Source organism: Anneissia japonica, unplaced genomic scaffold (assembly GCF_011630105.1).
Source record: "Anneissia japonica isolate Jap-2015-1 unplaced genomic scaffold, ASM1163010v1 scaffold284709_len978187_cov192, whole genome shotgun sequence".
NCBI lineage: Eukaryota > Metazoa > Echinodermata > Crinoidea > Comatulida > Comatulidae > Anneissia > Anneissia japonica.
Window position 1 is genome coordinate 885,715 of NW_022757342.1, and position 25,822 is coordinate 911,536.

Sequence of the window (25,822 nt, forward strand, 5' to 3'; positions counted from 1 at the left end):
CTTAATCCTTTTAATGCACACATTGCCATGAAAGAAAAAGGAAATTGCAAAAGAAATTAATTTGTTTCATTTAAATTTATCACACCTGCCGCTAACATAACATTCCTTCCTTATAAGTAAATTAAAATATAAAGCATTTACCAAACCAATTATTCAACTGATGCAATATCACATTCTGTTTCACCATTATAATAGCATCTCGAGAGCAGGACAAAGGGCATCCTCCATTTTCTGCCTCGCACATTCATTGTTAAAATTTTACTTTAAACTTCTCTTCTGAATAGATGATTTTAACGGAACGACTTTACTAAATGAGAATGCTTTTTTTCACCCTCCTTTGATGCTCTTTACTGCAATAGTTTGCTACACAAACCTAAAAAGTCATACCTTTAGTTTCAATTCACTTATTGTTGGAATGAAACAATTTCTTTTAATGGAGTACGTACGCATACAGTATAACATGAATACAGATTTCATAGGATAGGATCTTAGAATTTGAAATCACATGTCAAGTTGGAAGGGGTGGCAAAATGAGAGGTGGCAGTTAAAGTCACTGTGACTGGTGATTGAAGTTTTTCCATCCTAAAAGTCTTAAGAGCTAAAGTACTAAATTGGCTTTGACACAAGCTTGGAATAATGTGATTAAATGTCACTATAAATGACAGTATTTAAACAGCTCTGTCACAGTAAAAAGATGTGTACGGTATTTAAACTGCTACTGAAATTCTTAAAATAAAGCAACAGCAAGGAGCATTATATAAAGATTACTACTTTGGTTATAATGTTATTTTCACCAACAATAATCAATAGTTAAGTACAAGTATTAACTTACTATTTCTAATAACTAGGATATATGAATATTTCATAATTTTATATCTGGTATATGTTTTATCATATATTATTATAACAAATATTAATATTATTCTTCAAATATGTACTATATACTATTGCCATAGCAAGTTGAATAAACAGCAGTTAAGGCAGAGGCGTCACAATCTACAGTCATAATACTGGTTCGAGTGGAACACATTTATATGGTTCTGGAGGAGAAACAATTATTCTTGGATTTCTATCAACCATAAGCTTTATTTATTTATTACTAACTGCCTTAAAAACCGAAACATGCAGTAAACACAATAAATGGCTTGAGAGGGTCAAGTAAACCCCACTGACCATCACTAACTACCACTAATCATTACTCGCACAAAGATATTGTCAAGAGAGTCAACTAATTAGCGTATTCCATTACTCACTAATAATCACTTGCAAACGTAGTATTCAAATGAGCCACACTAATCATTATGTGTAAAAATAGGAGTCAAGGGAGAAGAAATAATCGCCACTCGCAAGGTAGGGGTCAAGGGAGCCGCAATAATCACCACTCGCAAATGTAGGGGTCAAGGAAGCCGCAATAATCACCACTTGCAAAGGTAGGGGTCAAGGGAGCCGCAATAATCACCACTCGCAAAGGTAGGGGTCAAGGAAGCCGCAATAATTACCACTCGCAGAGGTAGGGGTCAAGGGAGCCGCAATAATCACCACTTGCAAAGGTAGGTGCCAAGGAAGCTGCAATAATCACCACTGGCAAAGGCAGCATGAGGTGTTTTTTTTTTTTTGTATCTTGATATGTAAGCATCTAAAAGATGAAAAAAATCATTTTAATGTTAATTACTATGTTGTGTCAATGTATTGATAATAATTATTGCTTGGTTTTGTTTATTTAAATTCTATATAATATAATGTTAAGTGAAGTCAGTTGTCACAAAAAGCAAATGGTGAATAAATGAAAGAAATTAATTATGAGAAAATGCAAGTATCTATTGTAAGAGAAATGAATTGTGTTTATTTGTTTTTTGTTTCTTAAGGTTAAGTATATCTTAAAAGTTACTATTTCTGTCATTGTATTGATAATAATTATTGCCTGGTTTTGTTTATTTGAATTTTATATAATATAATGTTGTGATTTACTATTGAATTCAATAAATAAAAAAAAGTGGCCTAGTTGTCACAAAAAGCAAAAGGTGATGAATGAAAAAAAAAATGAATTATGAGAAAATGCAAAAATCGATTGTAAGAGAAATTTGTTGATGTAAAGCTTCACTGACCACCGCCTTGTGATAGTATAAGGTAACACCACATTATCACCTTATAAAGACAGGATCTAGTAGTCAGTATTCATAAGCTTGGACTAGCTCCATGCATTAATTTCAGTTCATTTTGGAAGTGCGGGTAGAAGAAGTAAAGTAACACCGATCTTATATTATCCACTAGTATTTTTGTCAGAAACCTTCAAAAAACAATATTAATCATCAGTAAGTAAGGTACAATTCATAATCCTGAAAATTTAGTAAAAAGTAGCCTTTTGCCAAGAGGCAATTCATCAATTTCATCCATGTACAAAGTAACAATCATGAAATTAAAATAACGTATGGCAGAATCTGAACCAGCAGTTTCATTTACGTCACTATTTGCATTGTGGACACCAATAAATCTATATAACCTGTTCTTGGTTTTAACCATAATGAAACACATAATGAAACATTTAGTTTCGTTTTCTGCAAAAGCTCAGCCAGATATATTTAACCTACTTTCTCTATCCATGAACACGCACATGCCCACTGATAATACTACAGTATGTATCTTGCTATTTGCTTGATCAGCCAAGCAATAAAATATGATGCCAAAGATTTTGAATGGGAAAATTTAAAAGAAAAAATACAGACTGTTTTCCAAGGCAATCAGCATGATGTTTATATGACAGGAAAGTTAATTCTATTAGTGACGGATTCTGGGAAATCCGTCGCTCTATTGCCATCTTGCATTGTGCAAAGTTTGAAACCAATTAGACTTACCAAATTTTAGTTAATCATGGTAACTAGCCTAAATTATCTAATAGTGAAATAATATTTATGCAAATTAGTAAATTTACATATATACCAAAAACAATAGGCTCCATCTTCTTATTACCATCTTGCATTCTGCCAAGTTTGAAACCAATCGGATTTTCTGTACCAAACTATAGCTATCATGGTAACTAGCCTAAATTACCTGATTAATAATAATTATGCAAATGAAAAATCAGAATATTCACACACACATACCAAAAACAATAGGCTCAATCTTCTTATTACCATCTTGCATTCTGCCAAGTTAGAAACCAATCGGACTTACCAAACAAATGAACGACGACAACGAAGATGACAAATGAAGAAAAACACAGGTTAAAAACAATAGCCTCTACAAAGCTTCGGTCCTTTAGGAAAGGCTCACTAATTTAGAAAAGAACAATAACAATATTTTGCATATGTGGCAAAGACAAGCCAAACCAGTCACTCGTCGCAAATTGTGTTTCAGAGAAAATAGCAAAAACATGCTAGAATGCAAAATTTTTAAAAGTCTATTTTATTTCACTAAATTGAGGTTTATGTATCTATACATCATGCTGTGCTGTTATTTTTCCCATTGATTTCAATGTTAAAACAACACTTTTTTAAGATTTTATGATAGTTTCTGCATGAGAAATGCCTGAAATCATAAACTTTGAAGGCCGATTTCTCATATATTGTTCTTTAAACAGCTGTACGCTTAAATGCTTGTAACTTTATAAGGAAATGTCGGATTTGAATGATTTTTTTACCATTTTATAGCTCTTATTTTACACTTTAACCCTGTATTAATAACTCAAAATCGGTTTGGCTTGTCTTTGCCACATATACAGTACCTGAAAAACTATGACCATTACAATTGATGAAGCTTAAAGGATTTGATTGATTCAGATTTACAGTAATATGATCTGATCAGATTTACAGTAATATCTGATCAGATTTACAGCAATATGATCTGATTAGATATACAGTTATATGATCTGATCAGATTTACAGTTATATGATTTGATCAGATTTACAGTAATACTGTATGATCTTATCAGATTTACAATATGATCTGTTCCAATTTACAGAATATAATTTGATCAGATTTACTGCAATATGACCTGATCAGATTTACAGCAATATGATCTGATCAGAATATCCTACATTAAATGTGTTAACTTCAACTTAGATAAATTATTACTGATACACCTTCCTATGCTGAAGTCATCTTTCTAGTTTAATGACACAACAATAATCAGAATTACCTAATTCAAATCCACCACCCAAATACTTATCCATACTATATGGAGTGATTACAAGCTAGATTGCTTACCAAATCATCCTGTTACAAAATGCAATTACTGACAGTGATAATAGTTTGTGGAAATGTTTTTCTCTCCTCTTATTACAGTATACAGTACTTTACTACAGTGATTACTTCAAAGCAATACAATTTCTTAAAAAATCAATATTAAAAAGAACAATTTTTTTAAAGATTTTATACTTTAGTATATTATTTTTATTGCATTTGGATTTTTTATTTCATTACTATTATCTCTCTTTTTTTTTTACAATTTTACTTGTAACTTTTCCTGTGTGAGAGTGTTCCTCTGTTTTTAAAGAGTGAGCCAACAAATTATTACTCATTATTACGTATTTGTACCTAGCAAATTTTTAAGTATTATAATAATAATAATATACTTTATTTAAACACGGAGACACTTGAATAACCCATGGGTGTTTTTCATCAAGGCCGTGCAAGGCCGTACATAATTATAAAAGAAAATATTACTGAAAACAAAATGAATTGAAGAAAACAACAAAAACATAATATCTTAACTACCAGTGAAACTATCCCCTGTCGGACACCAACCCGGTATTTCTAAGTTTTGGGGATAAATCACTTGTACTTGAAAACTTTTACATACTACAGGTATACTATGCTTCAAACAGGGAGCCTTAAATTAGAATGATGGTATCTCACAAACCTATAAGGGACCTCATAAGAATTACAGTATAAGTGTATATGTGTATATATATATATATGTATATTTTTTTTCCCTTTTTAAGTCGTGTATATGTATGGGTGTATATGTTTGTGTGTATATATGTGTATGTGTGTGTGTATGTATAATATGTATATGTGTATATGTATGTATTTTTTTATTTTTTTTAATTTTTTTTTTTTGGTATGTGTGTATGGGTGTATAGGTAGGTACATGTGTGTGTATATGTGTGTGTGTATGTATAATATGTATATGTGTATATATGTATATGTATATATGTATATGTATGTATGTTATGTATATATATGTATATATATATATATGTATATAATTATATATTTGTTTATGTATGTTTTATGTGTATGTATGTGTATATTTGTATTTTTATGAGTAAATTTCTCGTAGTGCTAAATTTGCTTAATTTTTTTTAAGGTTCTGATTGAATATGTTCTATGTATTAATTTAAGGCCGAAAATTTTGTTCAAATGTATTTTCTACCGTAGCTCTTTAATGCCTGTAAGATTAGTATATTTGTATTTTTATGAGTAAATTTCTTGTAGTGCTAAATTTGCTTAATTTTTTAGGTTCTGATTGAATAATTTCTGTGTATTAATTTAAGACCGAAAATTTTGTTCAAATGTATTTTCTACTGTAGCTCTTTAATAAAGATTAGTTTAAGACGTGCTGTGTTTTTCTTATGGATGCACCACTTTTTGTGTGTGCCACCGATGCAAAGGTGCAATTTCCAAATAAATTGATTGATTGATTGATTGATATAAGAATTCAGGAAAAAGCTAAGTGTTCCTTAGCTGGCTTTTATGTTATGTTTAGAAACTCTATAGAAACAAGCCCTTTGGGACAGCGCTATCCCCTGGTTTCCATTATAAATTATTTACATTTGTTATTATTGTGCAATTTGTTTTTATGAACAATCTAATATTTATTGTTTAAATGTACACATTTAAGACTTGAAATACTGTTTATATTGTTACATTAAAAATTGATAGAACATTTAACTATAAATCAATCACTAAACTTGAAAGCTATATATACTATATTATGCTTCAACTAAAGAGCTGTAAATTAGAATGATGGTATCTCACAAATCTAAGGCCAGGGAACTCCTCATAAGAATTCACGAAAAAGCCCATGATAGTATCAATTGAAACAAGTTCTCGTAATCTTGAAAGCTCCGATGAGGTCAGTATAATAGAGGCTGTAGCGTATATTAGCCCTAACGGCTACCCATACAAAAAAGATATATTAATCAATCAGCCAGCTCGGTTCTATCTCAATACTACTGCAATATTCCAGATGGTGCATTCTGCCCGAAGGTCACATTCCCGCAATATTACTCCTTAATACTTATAGCAAATTTTCTAAATTGCTTTCTAGAAACAATAAACAATAAAGCATTCCCTCAGTCTGTAATGACCAAAATTATTAACCAATGACTCTTGCAGCATACGTGATCCATTCATACAGAAAGGCGTTATATTACCACAATATTTGGTTGGTATGGATGGTATTAAAGTGTACTGGTATTTTATGGCAATATTACCACAATATTTGGTTGGTATGAATGTTAAGTGTACCGGTATTATTATCGCAATATTACCACAATATTTGGTTGGTATGAATGGTAAGTGTACTAATATTAAGTAAGTGTAATAATATTATTTATTATTATTATTATAATTATTAGACATAATTATAATACTTTGAAGTGGTAATTATTAGTTGTGTCAAAATAGTTTTTAAAATAATAGGAACCAACTAAAATACTGCTATATTCCGACTGCAGTCCATCACATAGGCTTATGTACGGTAATTCGCAGGAAGAGTTGCTCTCCTCAAAAGCCACTCTCCAATATGTTTTTAGGAGAGAAAATACAGTGAACAATCTGAGTAATGATGCAATGTGAAGAGCAATGAGTCAGTGGGGATATATCATTTTCTTTTTCTCAATTTTCTCGTCCTTAAATCATAAATGATATTTGTATTAAATTTCCGACTGCAGTCAATCATGCAGGCCTATGTAAGGAAATTTGCAGGAACAGGTGCTCTCCTCAAAAGTCACTCTCCATTATGTTTTTAGGAGAGAAAATAGGGCCACGATCCAGTGAACAATCTGGGTAATGATGCAATGTGCAAAGCAAATAATACATCATTTTCTTTTCTCACTTCCTCGTCCTTAAATTATAAATGATATTTTTATCAAAATCTGAAAACAGTTTTCATTTTAGTAGAGAGAACTGACCCAACAACTTAGCCTGCTGCGCATGTTAATTATCGTATTTCGCGATCATACGCTAAGATCGGGACTACGCTAATGATGCTTCAATATTAAAACTATCACCAAAATAAAGATGTAACCTTGAGAGTACATTGACGTCTGTCAATGTTATATGCTGGCCTAAATATAAAATCAGGTCTAGCCTGAGCCTATTTTTCTTGTCTAGGCAGTATTTGTCTTGTCCAGGCAGTATTTTCTAGGCCTCTCCCTAGAGTTTAACACCATCTTCTCCGAATAAGACATGTATATTTGGTTGACTACGGTATTAAAATATAGATAAAGAAAATAGCTCATCATATTTTTTAAAAAATACACTTTACTTTTGAAGTATTAGTTAATAACTGATTGTCAAACTACTGTGTCTTCGTTCAATATGAAAAATACAGCTATGTTGAGGTTGAGCGTTGTGCGCTGCCATAAGAAATACTTGAGCATTGCTTAAAGATAACACCACATGGATAAATAATACAGGCCTCTTTTAGAACCTTCAATTTTCAATCGTGGTATAAATTCTTCTGTAACGATTAATTACTGTGAGTTGTCAGTAAAAATTTCACAGGGTAGGCAATGGTTTAGCTTTACCATTTACCCTTCACATTTTCAATTTTAATACCCAGGCGAAATAAAAAAAAAATGTGTTTCACATGAAATTCACGTAAATTCAATTAATTAAATGTTGTTTTATCAATCACCATTCATAAAAAAAAAAGGCCAACGCTGAATATTGCGATCATCACGCATGTACAGTACTGAATGCCCCTATCCACTAGCACGCAAGGGAAACTGAGTTCACGGGTACCTACTTGCACACACAGACAACATACAAAGAGATCCTGCAGTTGGGCTTGCATTGAGTGTCTGGAAAGACATTAAAATCGTAGTAGTAGCAACGATTTTATCGTTTTACCATGATTATGACGTCATCTGATTTGATTTGTTAAAATATTTTGTTATTGTATACACGATAAATCGTTATCGAATCATCCTAGTGTAAAAACTTCTCTTATTTCTTTTGTTTTCTATATAAACAATCGCTTTTTAGCTTTTTTATTGTTATCGTTAAAGTACAAACAGGCCTTTATAAGGATAGGAATGACCTACTACAATGTATATAATACGAAGAGATAAAGCAGATCACATCTACATAGACAATAATCTCTTCCTGTAAAGGCTAGTCTGACCTAGATAGTAATGCCATAAAGAATTTGTTGTGCTTGCATTCAGGTTAAAATGTCAAACCAAAGTAGACAGCGATACTTCTGTATGGAATAAATCTTTCACGTTATAAAACATCACCATGACGAGGATGAGCTAATGTCAAGTGTATCTCTAATTAACACAGAAACGACTAATATTTGATGCTCTGTCTCAATTTGTGTGACATTATTTTGACAAATGTGACGAAGAATTAAATCACTAACAGCAAAGATAACAATTATCATGAAACTAAATTAAGTGTTAGCTGTAATTTAGAGGCTAAGATTCCCTTTGTAAATTTGTTACAAAAATACAATAAAATTTCATGATAAATAGGCGAACTGAATCGTATGAAAGAAAGGCATGAATAAAGATAAAGAAATAAATGAGAACGAATGGGAGGTGGAGCATTCAAGTTGAAGGAATAAAAAAAAAACTATGTTATGAATTGATGCTGGCTACATTTGTACTTGAAACTGCATCACATGTTATAATCCTCCATCAAGTCAAATGGCCAAATGGTAAGGCAGGGGTGCCGTAATATCAGTGCTGTTTCGAATGGCACGCTCGCCTATGGTTCTGGTGGTGGAACAAGTCTTTTCGAATAAGGACTATAAACCGTAGGCCCAGTGTAAACAACTTCGCTTATGTGCACTTTAAAGAACCCAGTACATCTTTCGAGACGAGTACGGGGAGAAGAATTACTGTACGAACTCGTCACACCTTCGGTATAAAGCGCTATATAAATCTAACTACTGTACATTAAATTACATTACATCTACAGTGCGCCACAGATTTAATTAATTTTTAAGTCATTATAGAATAACAAATATTTTAAATAAGTGATTTAAGCCACTGAAAGTATATCCAGTGCATAAAAACTAGTTTGATCTCAATTTCCTGGGTACATTTCTACTTGAGAATACTAGATTCATTGTGACATAAATGAATTCAAGCATTACATCACACAAATCTATAAGATCATGAATAACCTAATAAATTAAGTGGGTGAATATTTACAGCATTAATCATTAAGCCCATGACACAGAATTTGATCAGTTTCTGGAACCTACTGCACAACATACAGTAGCACTTAAGCTGGGCATACTCTATCAACTTTTTCTATGTCACACTTTATGAGCAATGTCTGTTTTGGAATTCAAGTCCCACCAGGAGATTCTTTAGAGCCGATCCAGGATTTGTCAAATAGGTTGTAGAGAATACAGGAGCATTGCAATTCTGAAACTCCTCTAATTTGCTTGGGACTTTCAGGCGTGAACAAGTGAAATTGATCGGCAAGTCAATTTTCGCAAGTAAAATTTTCCTTCAAATTCGTTCAAATGCTAAATTAATATAATATAGGATGTATATACTGTGTGTGTAAGTAGGCATTAATAAGATGCACGTATGTTCCCAGTGAAATATATGTAAATATAGACATTGATACGATAAAAATCATACACAGTTGACATAGTAAGTTAAGAAAACAGTAGAAAATAATTACCCAGTAATTATTTTCTACTGTTGTCTTATTCATGTTGAGAAAGTCCTGAGGGCAAGACAAAATATTTGTGCCTAAAAAAATTGTATTTCGTAAAGTTCTGTTTCATTTGAATATGAACATTTGAGTATGAATATATTGTTGTGTGAAGCACCAATAAATCAAATATGAAATAAATATGAAATGCAACAATCACCTCCTGATAAAGCGTCACTATAAATGATGCTAAACTCACCTTAAGTTTATGTTCTGTAAGCTCGCATCAGTGAGGTCATCATTAGCACGTTGATGAATATCGCGTTGCGTATCGATCTTGTGATCATCTGATAGCCCGTCAACTTTGTGGATGAAGACTTCAAACTTGATGTTCGGGTTAACCTTAAAGGCTCTTGAGACCGTCATATGGAGTCTGGCAAGTGCGTCCATGTAATCATCCTAATATAAAGAAATGAAATATTGTATCCAACAATAAGAATACCAGACAGAAAAAGAAAACGTACTAAATATAAACAGGGATATCTCTTCTGACATTTCAATACCGAGATTTGTCATCACGACTAAATAGAGTACAAACCTAAAATAGATTTACAAAGCTAAAATTTTGTAAATTTGATACGATGGTGGTGAAGATAAATGCCATAAGTAGAAGTGGTTGGTGCATCGGAGTACAAGTGGGTACCTGGTAGGTTCAAACATGGTAGGTTCAAAAATGGGGGAATATGGAATTCCCCCATGGGGCTTGAGTGTGTGTGTTCCATATGTGCTTGATCCAGTGATCCGGGGGTAATAATGTAAGCGCATAAAGGTCCCTACAATATGCGCTATATAAGTTGACAATTATTATTATTATAAGTGAAAGATAAGCTTACCACGTTATCATGTGAACTTTGCTAGACATTTGAGGTCTGTTTTTCACTGAGAAAGTGTAGTAGGGTTTTCATTGATTACTTACAGTACGAGGATACAGTTTCATGTCCATGGGTCTTTGAAAATGATTTAGTACTAAACACTAATGAACTACTGCTGCAATAAAGTACAGTACTACTAATTCGCAATAAATTACAAGCTAATTAAGGGTTTATGTAAACAAATTCGGTATTATTTATGCCATTGTTAATTGGCATATACTGTCTTTGTTCTAATTAATATTCAGTTAGTTACTTACTTAAATATTCAGAGCAAGGAAATAACCTTTAAAAATAAAAGTTTGTTGACTTCAACACAGCTTGTACTAATACGTAAAGATTTGTCTTGAGCTCTATCAACACTTGTTTTATTTGTATTTGTTTGTGGGAACTGCCCATATACGGGCATGATGGTGTCATATCACATCCATATTCAGGCATGATGATGTCATAACATACCCATATTTGGGCAAATTATAGGTATTTTTCACATAAAGCTTAATAATGCAGATAAAGCCTCATTAATTTGCCTTAATTTTCTCAATTTTTCTTCATACAGATTGCTTTTTATGCAGACTGATTACGTGGGCGCTTAACATTTAGCCTCCTGCAAGACGAAATCTGTTAAAAGAGGAAAAGTACCTTACAGCCTCAGACTCTATGGGGCCTAACAATTGTCTTGTATGACAGAAACAAGCAATGATATTGATATGTTACTGTACATGCCTCAAGACATGTATGCAGGCCATGCCTTTAAAGAAAGACAATCATTTAAATTGAATTTAATATCAAAAGAAGGATTAGAAGATGAATTGAAATTTACATCTAGCTTCTTGTTACACAGCTTTGAGGTATTAACTGGATTCTGAAAATTGTTCCTAGCCGCTTAAAGTCTTAAAATTAAATAACAATATAATCTTTAATTTGAACGCTGTCGGCATAAGCTTTTGTACAGAATAACCTACTTAATCTACTTTACATTTCCAGATAACATCCGAAATAAATCATTCTTAAAATCTCTTGCTCTTGATTACTTTGTTTACGTCTTTATTTTAAACCTAACTAGGTAGTATCTAAAGAAGAAAAATTCTGTTTCTTTTTTCATTTATATTCAATTAGCCTAATATCAATTGGTTTGGTCAAGATTAGAATAACCGTACGTTAAAAATTAAAAATCGTCATTAGATGATCAACGTAAATACTTACGTATTAGTCATTAAGTCATAAGGAGGAATGTTTAAAAAAATATATAACAACATCCTTATGTTATTTTAATCATTTGTGAGGGTAGTTCATCTAGCCAGAGCTATATCATTAGAGAAATGTACCCAATTATAAGTAAGAAAAAAGAGAATATTTGGTAGGGCACTAACCTATTCTACACAGCATTTAAAAATATTATTATTAATAATCATAAATGATATTTATAATAATGATAAATGTCACTTCATAACTTATGCTAAACTCTCAATAACTCTGAGGAAATATATTAAATACTTAACTAACACTTTTCTAACACAAAAAAAAAATCTATTTTTACCTGAGCATCGATGACAAATACTAGGGCCCCACAGCCACCAAATATTGTTTCTGAATCAAACGTTGGGTCAAAGAAATCAATCTGTCCGGGAAAATCCCAAATTTCAAACTGCACAAATGAACTGTTACTGATATCTGTAATGAGAAAGAAATATACAATACATATGAATTAACTAATCGGTTAATATTAATCACTGCAACAATAAATCAATGTATTATCTTATTACTAATATCTTAATATTATCTTAAAAGCCTCTCAAAAGAGGTAATGGTCTTGGTGATACACTTTTTAAAGTGCATACTACGAAATCGTTTCTATGCACTAAGAAACCACAGTCCAAATGCACAGAGAATTGATGGTAAGTCCTGCGATAATATTATCAATACAGAAATACAATACAATACAATACGGCGCGGTACAAGTTCCTGTATTATTATTATTATTATTATTACAATCCATATCAATAAAAAAAAATACAAATAATTAAAATTGGTAAATAAAATGAATTCTATAACATATAGATTTCAAGCCTTCATTTATTTGTTTCTGGAATATATTCAGTATGAAGATGGATGAGCTCTTTTCTTGGAGTCAACGGCCAACCATATTTAGTATAACGAGTTTTTTTTGACTGCATAAATCAGAAAGGGATCTACAATCACTTTCGCTTTTGTTTTTACATTGAATTTGACACTCGGTGCTATGAATCCGTTGGTAATAGCATGGCATAAATGATTAGGTGGATAGATGGAAGATACACTTTTATTTTCACATCCGACAGTAAACACTACTCGCCAATTACAGAATGAATGATACTTTATAAACTAATAAATCCAATCTAATCCCAGCATTAATGTCATTACCCCAAAGAAATCCTGGTGTCACAGAGATTAAAACCCAGGACTACAGTTTTCAACAGTGGTGATCAATGTACATTACATGCTATTACTGCATTTTCAATCCAAACTACAGTGAGGGCTCACTCCTCACAGTCACACATTCTAATATGACAAAGTATTTTTTTCTAGTCTTCTCTTTTTGTGAGTATTTGACTACACCATAGCTTAAAAACACAATTTCTTGATGGATACTCTCACAAAGAATGGATATATACGACCTACTTTTAATAGAAATTTTGGCGTGAATTTTTGTAAACATAATTTCAAAGTAATTAATTACTAACATTTCGGATGAAGCAACAGAGACATGAAACCTGATATTGATATGTGGCCTATTCCATTTCAAATTAACGTTAAATAATACCTCATTAGGAAATATCAATATAATGAAAATAAAATGATTTTATTTAATAAGCAATTCCATCAAAATGGCATCACTTTACAAGAGTACAGTAGGGCCTAAATAAAGAAAAAAGATACAAATAAATTTCACAGTACACTGCATAAATTGACAATATATTCTTACATATTGCGATCAACCATATATACATAAATTAGCCACATTGTCCATCATTGAAAATAGCTGTCACTTTTAATGGGAATATTTCGGTGGCAATATAAAATATATTTCAGCTGTTCAACTGCTATAAATTGTGAATTTTATGTTTCTCATGGATGGATTTATATATACCACTTTGAAAAATAATTTAAAAAAAGCCCTCGAAAGTAACAATAAAATTTCTCATTTTAAATAACTAAATAAACTTTCAAGTTTCAACACGTCATGGAACATGTGGAAATTTCTTAGCCTGTTATGATTGGTCAGTTGTCAAATTTGATTGACATTACAAAAAGGCCAACTGGCTGGTCACTAGTTCATTAAAAAATTAAATATTCATTTTTTTAAATTACATCATTTATATAGCATTACATCATTTATATAGTGCTATTTCATGAAGATCAGAGTGCATTTTTGCTTCTTTTGTTTTTTTTGTAATTTTTTAAAAATAATATGTGGCGATGAAATCACCTAGGTTGTTCCAAAGTTTCAGAAAAAAGCAGTTATTTTTTGTATTCTGTAGTTTGTACACCCTGAATTGACAAAAGTATTTGATGATGCTGGGACTTCTTCAGAAGCCAGTTATAAAATAATTCCCCTTGTTTAGTTTCCCCCCCCCCCCCCCCAATTGACGTGTGTTCCATACATTGAGTACCAACTGGTTCATAGTAAATCACATTCATTACTAATATTATAATAATTATTGCTTTTGTATTCTATTGAAAATTGGGTATTTCTTATGCTGTCAGCATATATATATATATATATATATATATATATATATATATTTAAAAGTAAAGACTATTACTCAGGCAGGGCATTAAATTTGCATTTACCGGAGTCACGTAGTGATATAAATTTAGAATATTTATTTCAAGCGTTTATTACCTTTTGTGTCACTCTTCAAATAAATAGAAATTAATGTTGAATAAATTCACCTGTTTCTAATGATTATTTGATTAGAACATATATTTATAAATTGTCCTCATCAAATAATCATTGATTGGAGTATTGATGGTATAAATTGTTCTCATTAGAGATCATAAAAACGTTCTCCAATTCCACAACATTAATCAAAATATATCGTTAAAAAAAGCCATATAACTTGGAAACATGTACACTTGCAATTTACAAAAGGTTTTTTCCTGTAAATATGGCTAGATAGCGGTAGATAACTTTAGAAAAGAAATAACGTAGTTTTATGCCTTTTTGTTTTGATTTTAATTCTGTTTACGGTAGATTACGTTTAGGTCACCCACCACGAGCTGAATGGCACACAAATGTTACAATTTTAATGCAGCGTCGAAAGTCGAAAGTTAGTGTGGCCTTACGCAGATTTGCAAGAACAAGAAGAATCAATGAGATTTTATGCAGGAATCTCGATGTGAAACTATCAATAGCCAGCATTTTCCATCAACTTTAGTGTCATTTATTTTAATTATATGAATGTATACTTGCAAATAGTAATTTAGACCCCTTTTTAGGCACTTTCTGATATATTTTTATGACTTGGCAGAATGTAAAACAGGTATTGTCGGGAATGCCTAACACCTACTATATGTGCCTGCGACTGCACAGTCAGCCATGTTTTCTTCTACAAAATGTTGTTGTTTGTGGGACCTTAGTAACAATGTCCATGGGGCGGGCTTAGTGGAAAGGTCAATTAAGGTCAACATAATTTGGGTGGGCCTTTCCGGCTGACAGTGTTTTGGCATTGACCAGCGGCGTAGCTAGGTAAGAACGGGCACTAGTGCAATATTAATTGCCAAGTTCTTTGATGCGATGCGCCAACTGAGAGCTGTAGGCCTGAGTTATGGCTAGTGGGTTGGGGGGGGGGGTTTGCTGGATCACGTTAATTTTCCCCGAGCCAGTGGGTTAGGCGAATCCCAAAAAACTCTGACGTATTTACATTTTCAGAATAATGATAAATATTTGTAACTATTTCAAGAGGACCTATTTGGTCTCAGAAGCTAGTTCTAAATTTAAGAAACTTAAACAATTGAAAGGAACACAGTAATCAATAATTACTCCTCTAAAAACCTAAATACTTTTAAGGGGCCCAATAGCCATTTTTTCTTCATAACTATTAAGTTGGAAATTATCTTTAGGCCTATTTATGAATGGGCCCCTAAATAGCCCTGAGCCCCTGTACTTTGCAAGGGCTGCACTGCCCGTCCATACCCCACTGGCATTGACATTTAACCTCAACACGATTTAGACAGGCTTTGCGGCTGCCAGTGTTTTGGCATCAAAATGATTTAGGAGGGTCGTTTCTGTCAGTTTTTTTTAAGTTGACTTAAAGTTGCTTTAAGGCCTTGTGACATGTGACATAAAAATGTAAATAATGGCTGTAGTGTGCATTTTTATATGTTGCATCTATATATTTAATGTACTTTTATGACTAACACGTTAGTTGCTGGACACAAATTTATCATGTTGTTTATGTTAGTTTTAATCCCTAAACCCCTGAATCACTAAACTTAAACTTAATAGCACAATCTCACATTGTGTTATTGGTTGTGAAATCTGCAATATTAGGCTCAAGATATAGCAAGAGCATTGAATTCTGTTTCTTTAATGTGGTGCTGGCATGCTTCCATTGATCCAGTGGATAGTAAGCGTTATAACAATAGCTTTTATACACACACTCAATCCATCAATGTTCTCTGCAAGCAATTCTGGGAAGACTGCAGCTCAAGTATTTTGAACGTATCTATCTTTTTATGGCAAAGTGGAGAATTTAAAAAAACTAATGAATAAAATTGAGAATGTGTATTGAGGTAAAAAAAGAAAAAAAAAAAGAAAAATATCTACATGGGAATGTTCCTTTGTATATTTAAGTTACCAGGCACTTTTAAATTATATAATATATATATATATATGGATATATATATATATATATATAATTATATATAATTTAAATCTAAAGTGCCTGGTAATTAAATAATGGAATGTTTCAGTAAAAAGTAAGGAAATCAACAAAACTAAATTGCAAGTTAACTGGGTCAGTCAAGATGATAAACTTCAAATGGCCATTAATAAAAGGTTGATATCCTCATTGTAAGTTTAAGTGTTATAAACAATAATTAGATCACGCCAAACTTTAACAGGTATAAGTCACATCTTCTATCTCACCAGTTAAATCAGCACTAAATATTTAAAGATATTGCCAATATATTAACAGTTAATTCAAGTTCAAAGCGCAAAAAAAAAAATCAAACTTGTTATAAAATCTCACACCTATAAAAACATCCATTATCAATACTTTGCTCATTTTTCCAAATGTGTCTTAATTTTTATTTGTACTTTTTTCTGTTTCGAGAGGAGCCATGTTGACTGCTTTTTATAACATTTACGCAATCTTGCCAAAGGGTTTACTAATTGTGTTCCTGTGCTATTGTATTCTAAATTTTCAAAGCCAAAATAAAGCTGATATATGATCACTGCCTTTTGGTAATTAGAAACGAAGGCTCCACAAGCATTGTTTCAAGGGAAATACAAGCTTACCCTATAAATTCTTGGTTAGTTGATTAGTCTAGTTTACTAATCAATTTATCATTAAATTTTGTTAAATACTGTATGCGATTTGGAGCAATTACATAGCGTTGATATATCATTTGCAATTTAGCTGCAAAAAGCTAATAATATTTTGTAACCATAAAGCAAAGTTAAGCTAGACTCCAGAGAGAAATCAAATGTGGTTACGCCCCTTTATCCTCAGTTTTTAAATATTAAAAAATCTGTATCACATTTAACCATTCCGAAGTTTTTCCTCAATTATGCTCAGAAAAATCAGTTGTACAACATATTAAAATTTTGCTTTCCTTTGGAGCCTGGGTTTATTATTTCAATTAAGTTTAAAGATGAAGAACATGAATAGACTGTACCACTAAGTCCAACCACTTGGATATTGTTGCTATTAAAGGTTCCAAAAAAAACCAAAAAAATAAACAGCGTCAATATTAGTACACATTGCCCCTGTTCTGATTGGTCATTTGTTAAGTTTGATTGACACATGGGAAAGGTCAAATGAGTCAAATGAGTCTTGCCTATAATCTCACTGAGAAAGGCATTTTGAATTCTGATGTATACTACTTGACGATAGATTCATTTCATAATTTCTTCAAAATTAGTATCATTATTAACGTTACCATTATGATTGCAGTACACATTTACTCAACCTGAATTGTAAGTTGGTAAATATGCGTATGATGCTCCTTAGATGTACACACACGTATGCTGTACAGCAGGGATTGGCCTAAAATACGGTCGGAGAGCCAAAGTGCATGTTTGATTTAACACCGGGGGCCGCACCCAAACTTAGATGTTTCTAGTGAGCTTCCAAAACCCCCAAGCACTGCTTTTCCACCACTTTATTCTTAAATTTAATGTTACTTTTTACATATGATCGGTGTCAGGCCGAAAAAAGCATGGTGTTTTCTTGCCAATGTTGCTTGGCGGGCCGCACATATAGGGTTTATAATTCACTTTAACGGGCCACAAAAAAATCGCTGTCAGGCCAAATTTGGCTTGCGGGCCGCACTTTGCCCACCTGTGCCGCACAGTGACAGGTAATGATGGGGATTAACTCAACATAGTTTTTAGTTATCTTTTTCCTTGAAAACCTCCCTAATGTGAATTTAATACTTGAACTTGTGAAATCAGGGGCAGATTTAGGGAAGGGGTATGAAGGGCATGTTCCCCCTCCCTGATTTTGCCACCACCATCTAGTTTTTTTCTAACGGAAAAAGACACAAAATGACATACAAATACTAAATGTTACAATATTTTGTAACAGCATATACTGAACATGAATCATACCATTTGGATATATTTGGATCTGTATAATTATATTTCATCTAGGCCTATATAAAATTGGTGCCCACTTGTTTCAAAAATTCTTCAAATAATTTACCTTACTTTACATTGTACTTTTATTTTTCAACTTAAAGAAAATAAATGTTACTTTGATTGATTGATTGATTCTGGATCCACCCCTTAAAATGTAAATAATGAAATAACAAAATGATTACCATCTTTGACAATTTTATTTGTGCTCTCCAGGAAAAGTGTTTCATTAGGAGACATCTTGTGGAACACCACTTTCTGTATTGAAGACTTTCCACTCCTGAAATATTGAGAAAAATTGAAAAAATAATTATTTTCTTGAATAAATTAATTGTAATTTTTAATTTATCACAGTGACACTCATGATATTAACTGCAATAAATAAGTGTCATTGTAATATTTTGATCTGTTAATTAAATACAACTGGCTTGTGAGTTAGTATTAGCACACAATCCCTGTAAACTGATGGATTTTGTTATTATGTGCCATGATTTCAGACAGGCATTGTAACAAATTGTTAAGAATAGATATCACTATTTCTGTTTTGGGTTTTATGCTAACAAAACAAACATTAACCAGGGAGCTTTAAATTAGAATGATGGTATCCCACAAATCTAAGGGACCTCAAAAGAATTACAGTATAAAAGAGAAAAAGCCAAATGTTCCTTAGCTGGCTTTTATGTTATGTTCAGAAACTCTATAGAAACAAGCACTCTATATGAGCTTACAGAGCTATCCCCTGGTTTCCATTATAAATGAGAGAAAGCAATAAATATAAACAATGAAATTTTTTGGGGGGGTTTTTCACTTGTTTTTCTATTGATCGATTTAAATGTTTCATAAGAAATTTTCTATAAAATCAGACTGTGAAAGAGTCTGATATTGAAACATGGGCTTCCAACTCTATTACCGTCTTAACCCCATCAGAAGTATTCTGGGTTTGGAGTCTGGGATCGAGTGTCCAGTATCCCCGTCGGCTTCATCAGGTGGTCCATATGCAAAATCTTTTGGAAAAGAGCTACCGTAGCTGCCTGCCATGAATGTTACTTCATCTTCTTCCGCCTAAACAATATATGTCAAAATAATTAGTAATTCTATCTGGTAATTCTCCCAAATTACATTAAAACAATAAAAATAACAATTTAACAATAATAATAAAAAAATAATGATAATATCTCATATCATTATTTTATCCCCACACATTTACTGCAGGCTTGAATTTGTTCTTTTACATGACAACCACATGAACCAACCCGCCGGGTTGTCATTACATGGTCAGGGTAGAGTGTTGGCTTAGTGTAAAGCCTTTTCTGGTAGAAATGTGACCCTCCTTTCAAGTAACCCTAACACCTGTGTGAAAATAATGCTTTATACCTGCAATTGTAAATCAATTATTTGCAATTCCTACGCGAGAAGATGGTAGAGATTACTCATAATGGTTTTTATTAAAACATACCAAGCTTAACTGTTACACTAGCCTACTGTATGCCTGGATAAGCTTTGTCTGGCAGCTGCAGTTGAAAGAGGGCGACAAACAAGTTGGGTACTAGACTACTGTACTCGAATCCATGCTTTCATTTGTTTACTTTATCTGATTACTTTTATTGATTAGCATTCAGCTTCCTTAGCAGCAAGAAAAGCGCAAACACCGAAGCAATTTTAGCATCACCTAAAAAACCCAAATCTCTCCTTTTTCACTGGCCTACACACACTTCACTAGTTAATGGTAAGACTAGTTTAACAAGAAATATTTCAGTTGTTACGACCAATATGATATTAATAATTACTTATTCTAGCGTTATTCTATTTTATAATAATTTTTAATCTTTATTTGCAGCCTACAATCCTCTTTTTCAACACTGACAAAAAAAATGAAACAGAAATTGTACTAAAAACACACAAATATTTCAAAGTCCTAATGATCATTAATTCTTTAAAGATACTGCAATCAAATGTCATAAATTCATTAATTTAATATTTTTATATCAGTAACATCTTCTAAGCAATTGAAATAGATAATAAATTTGTATCTGTATGACATACTGTACAGAACCTCACATTTGAGTATATTGTACAGACACAGAATTATTTTTCAAGACATTTGCAGACAGTCCATATATTTCACCAAGTTCAATTAAATTTATATTTTATACTAATTAATTAATTTATTATTAATGACAAAAATCAATAAACTATAAGGTGACCTCAACAAGATACCAGAATGACCTGAAAAGTGGAAACCTTGTTGAGACATCTAAAATCATTAGCGATAAAAAAATATTGATAGTGCCATCTTTGTTTCTATAAATCCTGCTAGCATCACTGTGGTCATATAATAATAATAATAATAATAATAATAATAATAATAATAATAATAATAATATGCTCTGTCTCTTATACACATCATGTCGTTCTTATATAGCGCTTCATGCCTTTACAAGGCCTCTAAGCGCTTCACATTACTACCCCGGTCATTGGATCAAACACATATGGAACACATTGAAACACCAAATTAAATTAGCAAACTAGAAATTGCAAATTGCAAGTGAAGTGCTGCGAAGTACAACTGCATAAAATGTTCTTCGAACAAAATTATTTATGCGAGTCAAGTGAAAATAATGAATAATAAAAATATAACAAATAATATGAGCACGACCCATTGTCTATATATTATTAGAACAGCGTTGGTACAATAGTGTTTTGCTGCAGTGACATCTTTCTCGCTGCTGGCGAATCGATCTGTGCATGTGTATAAAATGGTATTTATTTCCGGAAACACTATGCTAGTCTACAACAAGCGTCGCCTAAATGTAATAATTAGCACGTTGAAATAGGCTAGTGAATAAGTTTAACTGGGTTCGTTAGGGACGTTACGATGAACCACCCAAAAACTGGAGAAGGCCTGCATTTAAAAAACGAAAAATTTATATTCGTAGATATTTACAATGTTCTCTAGAGTATTGGAGATAATTAGGACCACTTTCCACTGAAACAAACCTCGCACAAATTAAGTCACGCTACGGGCCTGCCTGGAACAACCTTCATTCCAACACTGTTGAAGCGACTTCTGTAAATGTAGTAGTAGTAAGCATGTTTGAGAAAAAACTGGATCAACATTGGCTGAATAAGAATGTGGATGCCATATTGAGCAGTACAACTTAAAAAATAGCCTATACAATTACGCCCACACCCAATCAGTAAGTTGTAAGTTTTATTTGTTCACAGTAATTTTTTATTAATTTCATCATACTTTAAAATTAACAGAAAACAAATCAATAAAACTGAAAAAAATTCAACAAGACTCCACCAAATACAGTACCGCATTTCGAAATGTTCGTCACCAAAGCTGGCTCTGCAGTGTTCTTTGACTGAGTCTGAGTTACAGCTATTAGCTAGTAAATAGCGACTTACCTGCCTGCCAATACTGCCAGTTAGCGAACGCCTCCATCCAAAGCCTAGCTAGCGTCACTCACTCATGATTGCCTCGCTAAACCCTACTACTACTACTAGGCTAGCTAGCCTCGCTAGCCGGGTAACTAGGCCTATAGCCCCCCCTAACTTAGAGAGGTCTTATTTAGACTTTATTGCTGCTGTTCAAAGTTAAAATTTGACAGAATATCCACACAAGTTTTTAAATGCATGCCTTGATAAAACATATTTTAATTCATTTAAACACCACATATAATGAGGGTATTTTAAAGTTCTGAATATTTTATTACAGCACTTACCATTTTGGTCGTCATGTGATGTCTGTCTGCTACTTTATTATTATTTGATCAGCTGACATTTTTCTTAACTATATGAAATTTTACTTAATATCATATCAGCTAAGATCCATATTTTATATACATTAAAATATAAACTTGTCTTATTAATATTTTATGCATTTATCGCTGGACATTTTAAATTTATCTGAACTCAAGGTATTAAACTAACAATATATATACTAATGCAGAAGAAAATGATAATTGGAAAGTTCATCGAAGGTTCACCTCTGCATGATTGATCGGGTGCGGTCTGACTCGATCATAACAATAGATGTTCATGATGTATTTTTTTTTATATAAAATGTACATTTTTGTTTGCCAACCTATAAATCAACTCTATAATGTGAATTCTCTCAACATTACATATAACCAGACTTAGTCCTTTGCTTCAGCTGATCAGGTTAGCCTAGATGGTCAATTCTTGGGGTCCTGAGAATAAGTAAATACTGTCTACTGCCCCCAATTTTCAAGTCTTGTTCCCGTTGTAATTTTCTGCGGTTTACCGTTTGTCGGGACGCGATTTTTTTCCCGTACGAAACATTTGCATGAAACTTCACTCGGGCCATCTCGGATTGACTCGATTCGAGTTCGATACGAGGAACAAGAGCAGACACTTCACAATGTCGTGACGCTCGAGTTTTACCAAGTTTTACTTTTATTGCTCTTTCTATGTTTACCTACGGTAGCCTATGAAATCTTACGGATTTATGGCATGTACGTGTGTAACTAACTGTGACATTCTTGTATGTTATTAAATGTTAGTATAATATCTACAACAACTGCAGCTGGTACCTGTTAGGCAATAATACCACACCTCATCTTTACAATATTCTGTTTACCGCCCTCTATGACATGTGAGGATTGAGCAAGGGGAATAAAGAAAGTAACATGGCGAACTGAAGTTGTGTTGTGCTATGATTATGTTCATGTAAATATAGGACACAAATAACAGTACCCCCCTTTATAAAGTGTAGATAATAAACTACAGGCCTAAAAGCAGACTGAAAGTCCTACCTACCATAGGCCCTCCCTAAACTAGGCCTAGGTCCTAGGGTCCTAGGCTGACACCAACAGTCACGCTTCACATGACGTTGATTGAAATTTTTTTAAAAAGGGGAAAAAATTGAAGCATGAATTAAAAAATAAAGTGCATAAGAAAAATATTATTAAATAATAATAAATAAAATATACCATTCCAGCGTTATTGAACTTGGCCAAACTATCATCGTAATGTAATTATGTTAAATAATAATAATCATTTCAGCATTATTACCTTGGACCAAGCCTTGTAATCAAGAACCTATTTACTAGGCCTATAATTAATAACTAGCCCAAGGGAATATCTTTTGTGCTATTTCCCCTTATCGTCGTTTTTTTAATGTTCTGTAAAATTTCTCCATTGTCTATTCCTAATTGGTAGGTTTTAGTAACATAATAATAATAATAATAACAAATAATAATCATTTCGGCATTAATTAACTTGGTCTAGCCTTGTAATCAAGAACCTGCAGATACTATTTACTATATAACTAGGCTTAGGCCTCATTTATACATTCATTGGTGCTCTGCCATTTTGGCAGGTCTTTATCATCCAGTATTTTAGAGCTGCCTATTCACAGCTCTTCTCTTAATTTGAAAATAACTGTCACCCTGTTTGATAAAGAAACGCGCTATTCCTTTTCCCTGAAAGCGTATATTTTAGTAGTTAGTAGGCCTAGGTAATTATGCAAAACCCAGATCTAACTAAAAAAATAAATAAAATTGTCACAGTATGTAACTCAAGTTCAAATAACACTTCCATTTTTATCTGTTGATGATTTTTTGACCTGAATTCTGCAATATGAGATTTTCGGCCCGGGTCGATTCAGTCGAGACGGCCCGAGTGGAGTTTCATGTAAATGTTTCGTACGGGAAAAAAAAAGTCGCTGTCGGGACCATGTTAGACCATGACTATGATATTCAATGGTGATTTAGACATTTCTACATAGGGGCCTATATGTATTCTTGTTTAATTTTTAAAAACATCAAAATTTGACATAGCAGCATTACGCTAAATTGCGTCAAACGTTGGCGGTAAACTTCTAACATATAACGAAATGACATCTAAAACACAAGAGAAGCAATCAACACCATACAGGGCCTGAAAACGATTGAAGCAACTCAATCCAAACATCGAGACGTTCTTAACCAACAACAGTTCTTTTCAGAACTATCTACGGTGTAGGCCTACCGCAAGTATTAATATATATTATTGGGCCTACTTCGCCATGCAAACCTTCAAACAATATTTAATTCACAAGTGCAATCCATAAAAATGGACAAGTCACAATCATTACTGTAAACATTACAGATTACTAAAACAACTATGAAATAGATTCAATATAAAAATCCTAACATAACTTAGTCTCGCTTAAACATTTATTGAGATATATAAAACCTAAATAACCCAAAGTACCGTATTGAAGTAACTGCCACCTAAATACTGTTATTTGAATGATAAAACGCGGCTTTCTAAGTGGTCGTTATAGACACGAGCCATACAGTAGGCTATGCTTTTTCATGATCATCTATCTTTGAATGGGCTATTTTTGAATGGTATTTCAAAATATATTAGCCTAAAATTTTGCCAGATTTTAATCCAATTAGATGACAATAGTAATAATAATAATATTAATAATGTCATTTTGTTAGGCGCACGTATCCATCCCTAGGGGTGCTCGCGGCGCCGTTTTCCACCTGCCGAGTGTACATGTAGCCATTTTCCGCATTATTATGTGAATTAATTAATTTAATTATTTATTTACTCATTAACGTATATTTATTTGTGTCGGACCAGACAGGAAGGGAAAGATAGGCAAAATAAGATGCAACTACTCTTCGGGGTCACCATCCATCACCACCCTGACGCAATCCCGGACCTCTGCCTAGGTGGCTCGAACAAAGGAACGGGAAACACATTTGCCCTGCCACAGACGACCGGGTGCTCAGGAGTTGTAATCGAGACAGTGGCCCCAAAAAATAAATGCCGGCCTGTGAGAGACGGAGAAAAGCAGTTATTGAGATGATTCAAAGTGAGAAATAAAAAGAAAAGATTTAAGTTCAGACTTGAATTCTGAGAGTGAAGTCAAATTTCGAACGTCGAATGGGAGCTGGTTCCAGACTTTTCCAGCTGCAAATTTAAAAGCCCTTGATCCCCAGTGATTATTGATTCTGTATTCTGCGAGCAATGAGCGATCAGCCGAACGGAGGCCTGATCGAGATGGATTGTGGGGGGTCACAAGTCTGCTGATATAGACCGGTGAAATTTCATGCAAAGCCTTGAAAATGAGCATCCCTCATATATTTATGAGGGCATATACTATTCATTTAAAATACAAAAAATTACACAAAAATCAGCGGTCACTTGTTTGAAATTGAAGAAATTAAATAGTATA

At 32.8% G+C, this 25,822-nt stretch overlaps 1 protein-coding gene across 1 annotated transcript in view; it reads right to left on the reverse strand.

The window, feature by feature from the left end:
• LOC117124696 (ras-related GTP-binding protein C-like) overlaps positions 1–22,482 on the reverse strand; it is a 33,372-nt gene extending 10,890 nt beyond the window's left edge. Inside the window, exons 1-5 of the mRNA XM_033271034.1 lie at positions 22,350–22,482; positions 19,532–19,683; positions 18,807–18,901; positions 12,316–12,449; positions 10,106–10,305 (exon numbers count right to left, since the gene is read on the reverse strand). Of these exons, the coding sequence (XP_033126925.1) occupies positions 10,106–10,305; positions 12,316–12,449; positions 18,807–18,901; positions 19,532–19,683; positions 22,350–22,364 (596 nt within the window). The 5' untranslated portion in view covers positions 22,365–22,482. The remainder of the gene's footprint in view (positions 1–10,105; positions 10,306–12,315; positions 12,450–18,806; positions 18,902–19,531; positions 19,684–22,349) is intronic.
• Positions 22,483–25,822: the final 3,340 nt, after the last annotated feature.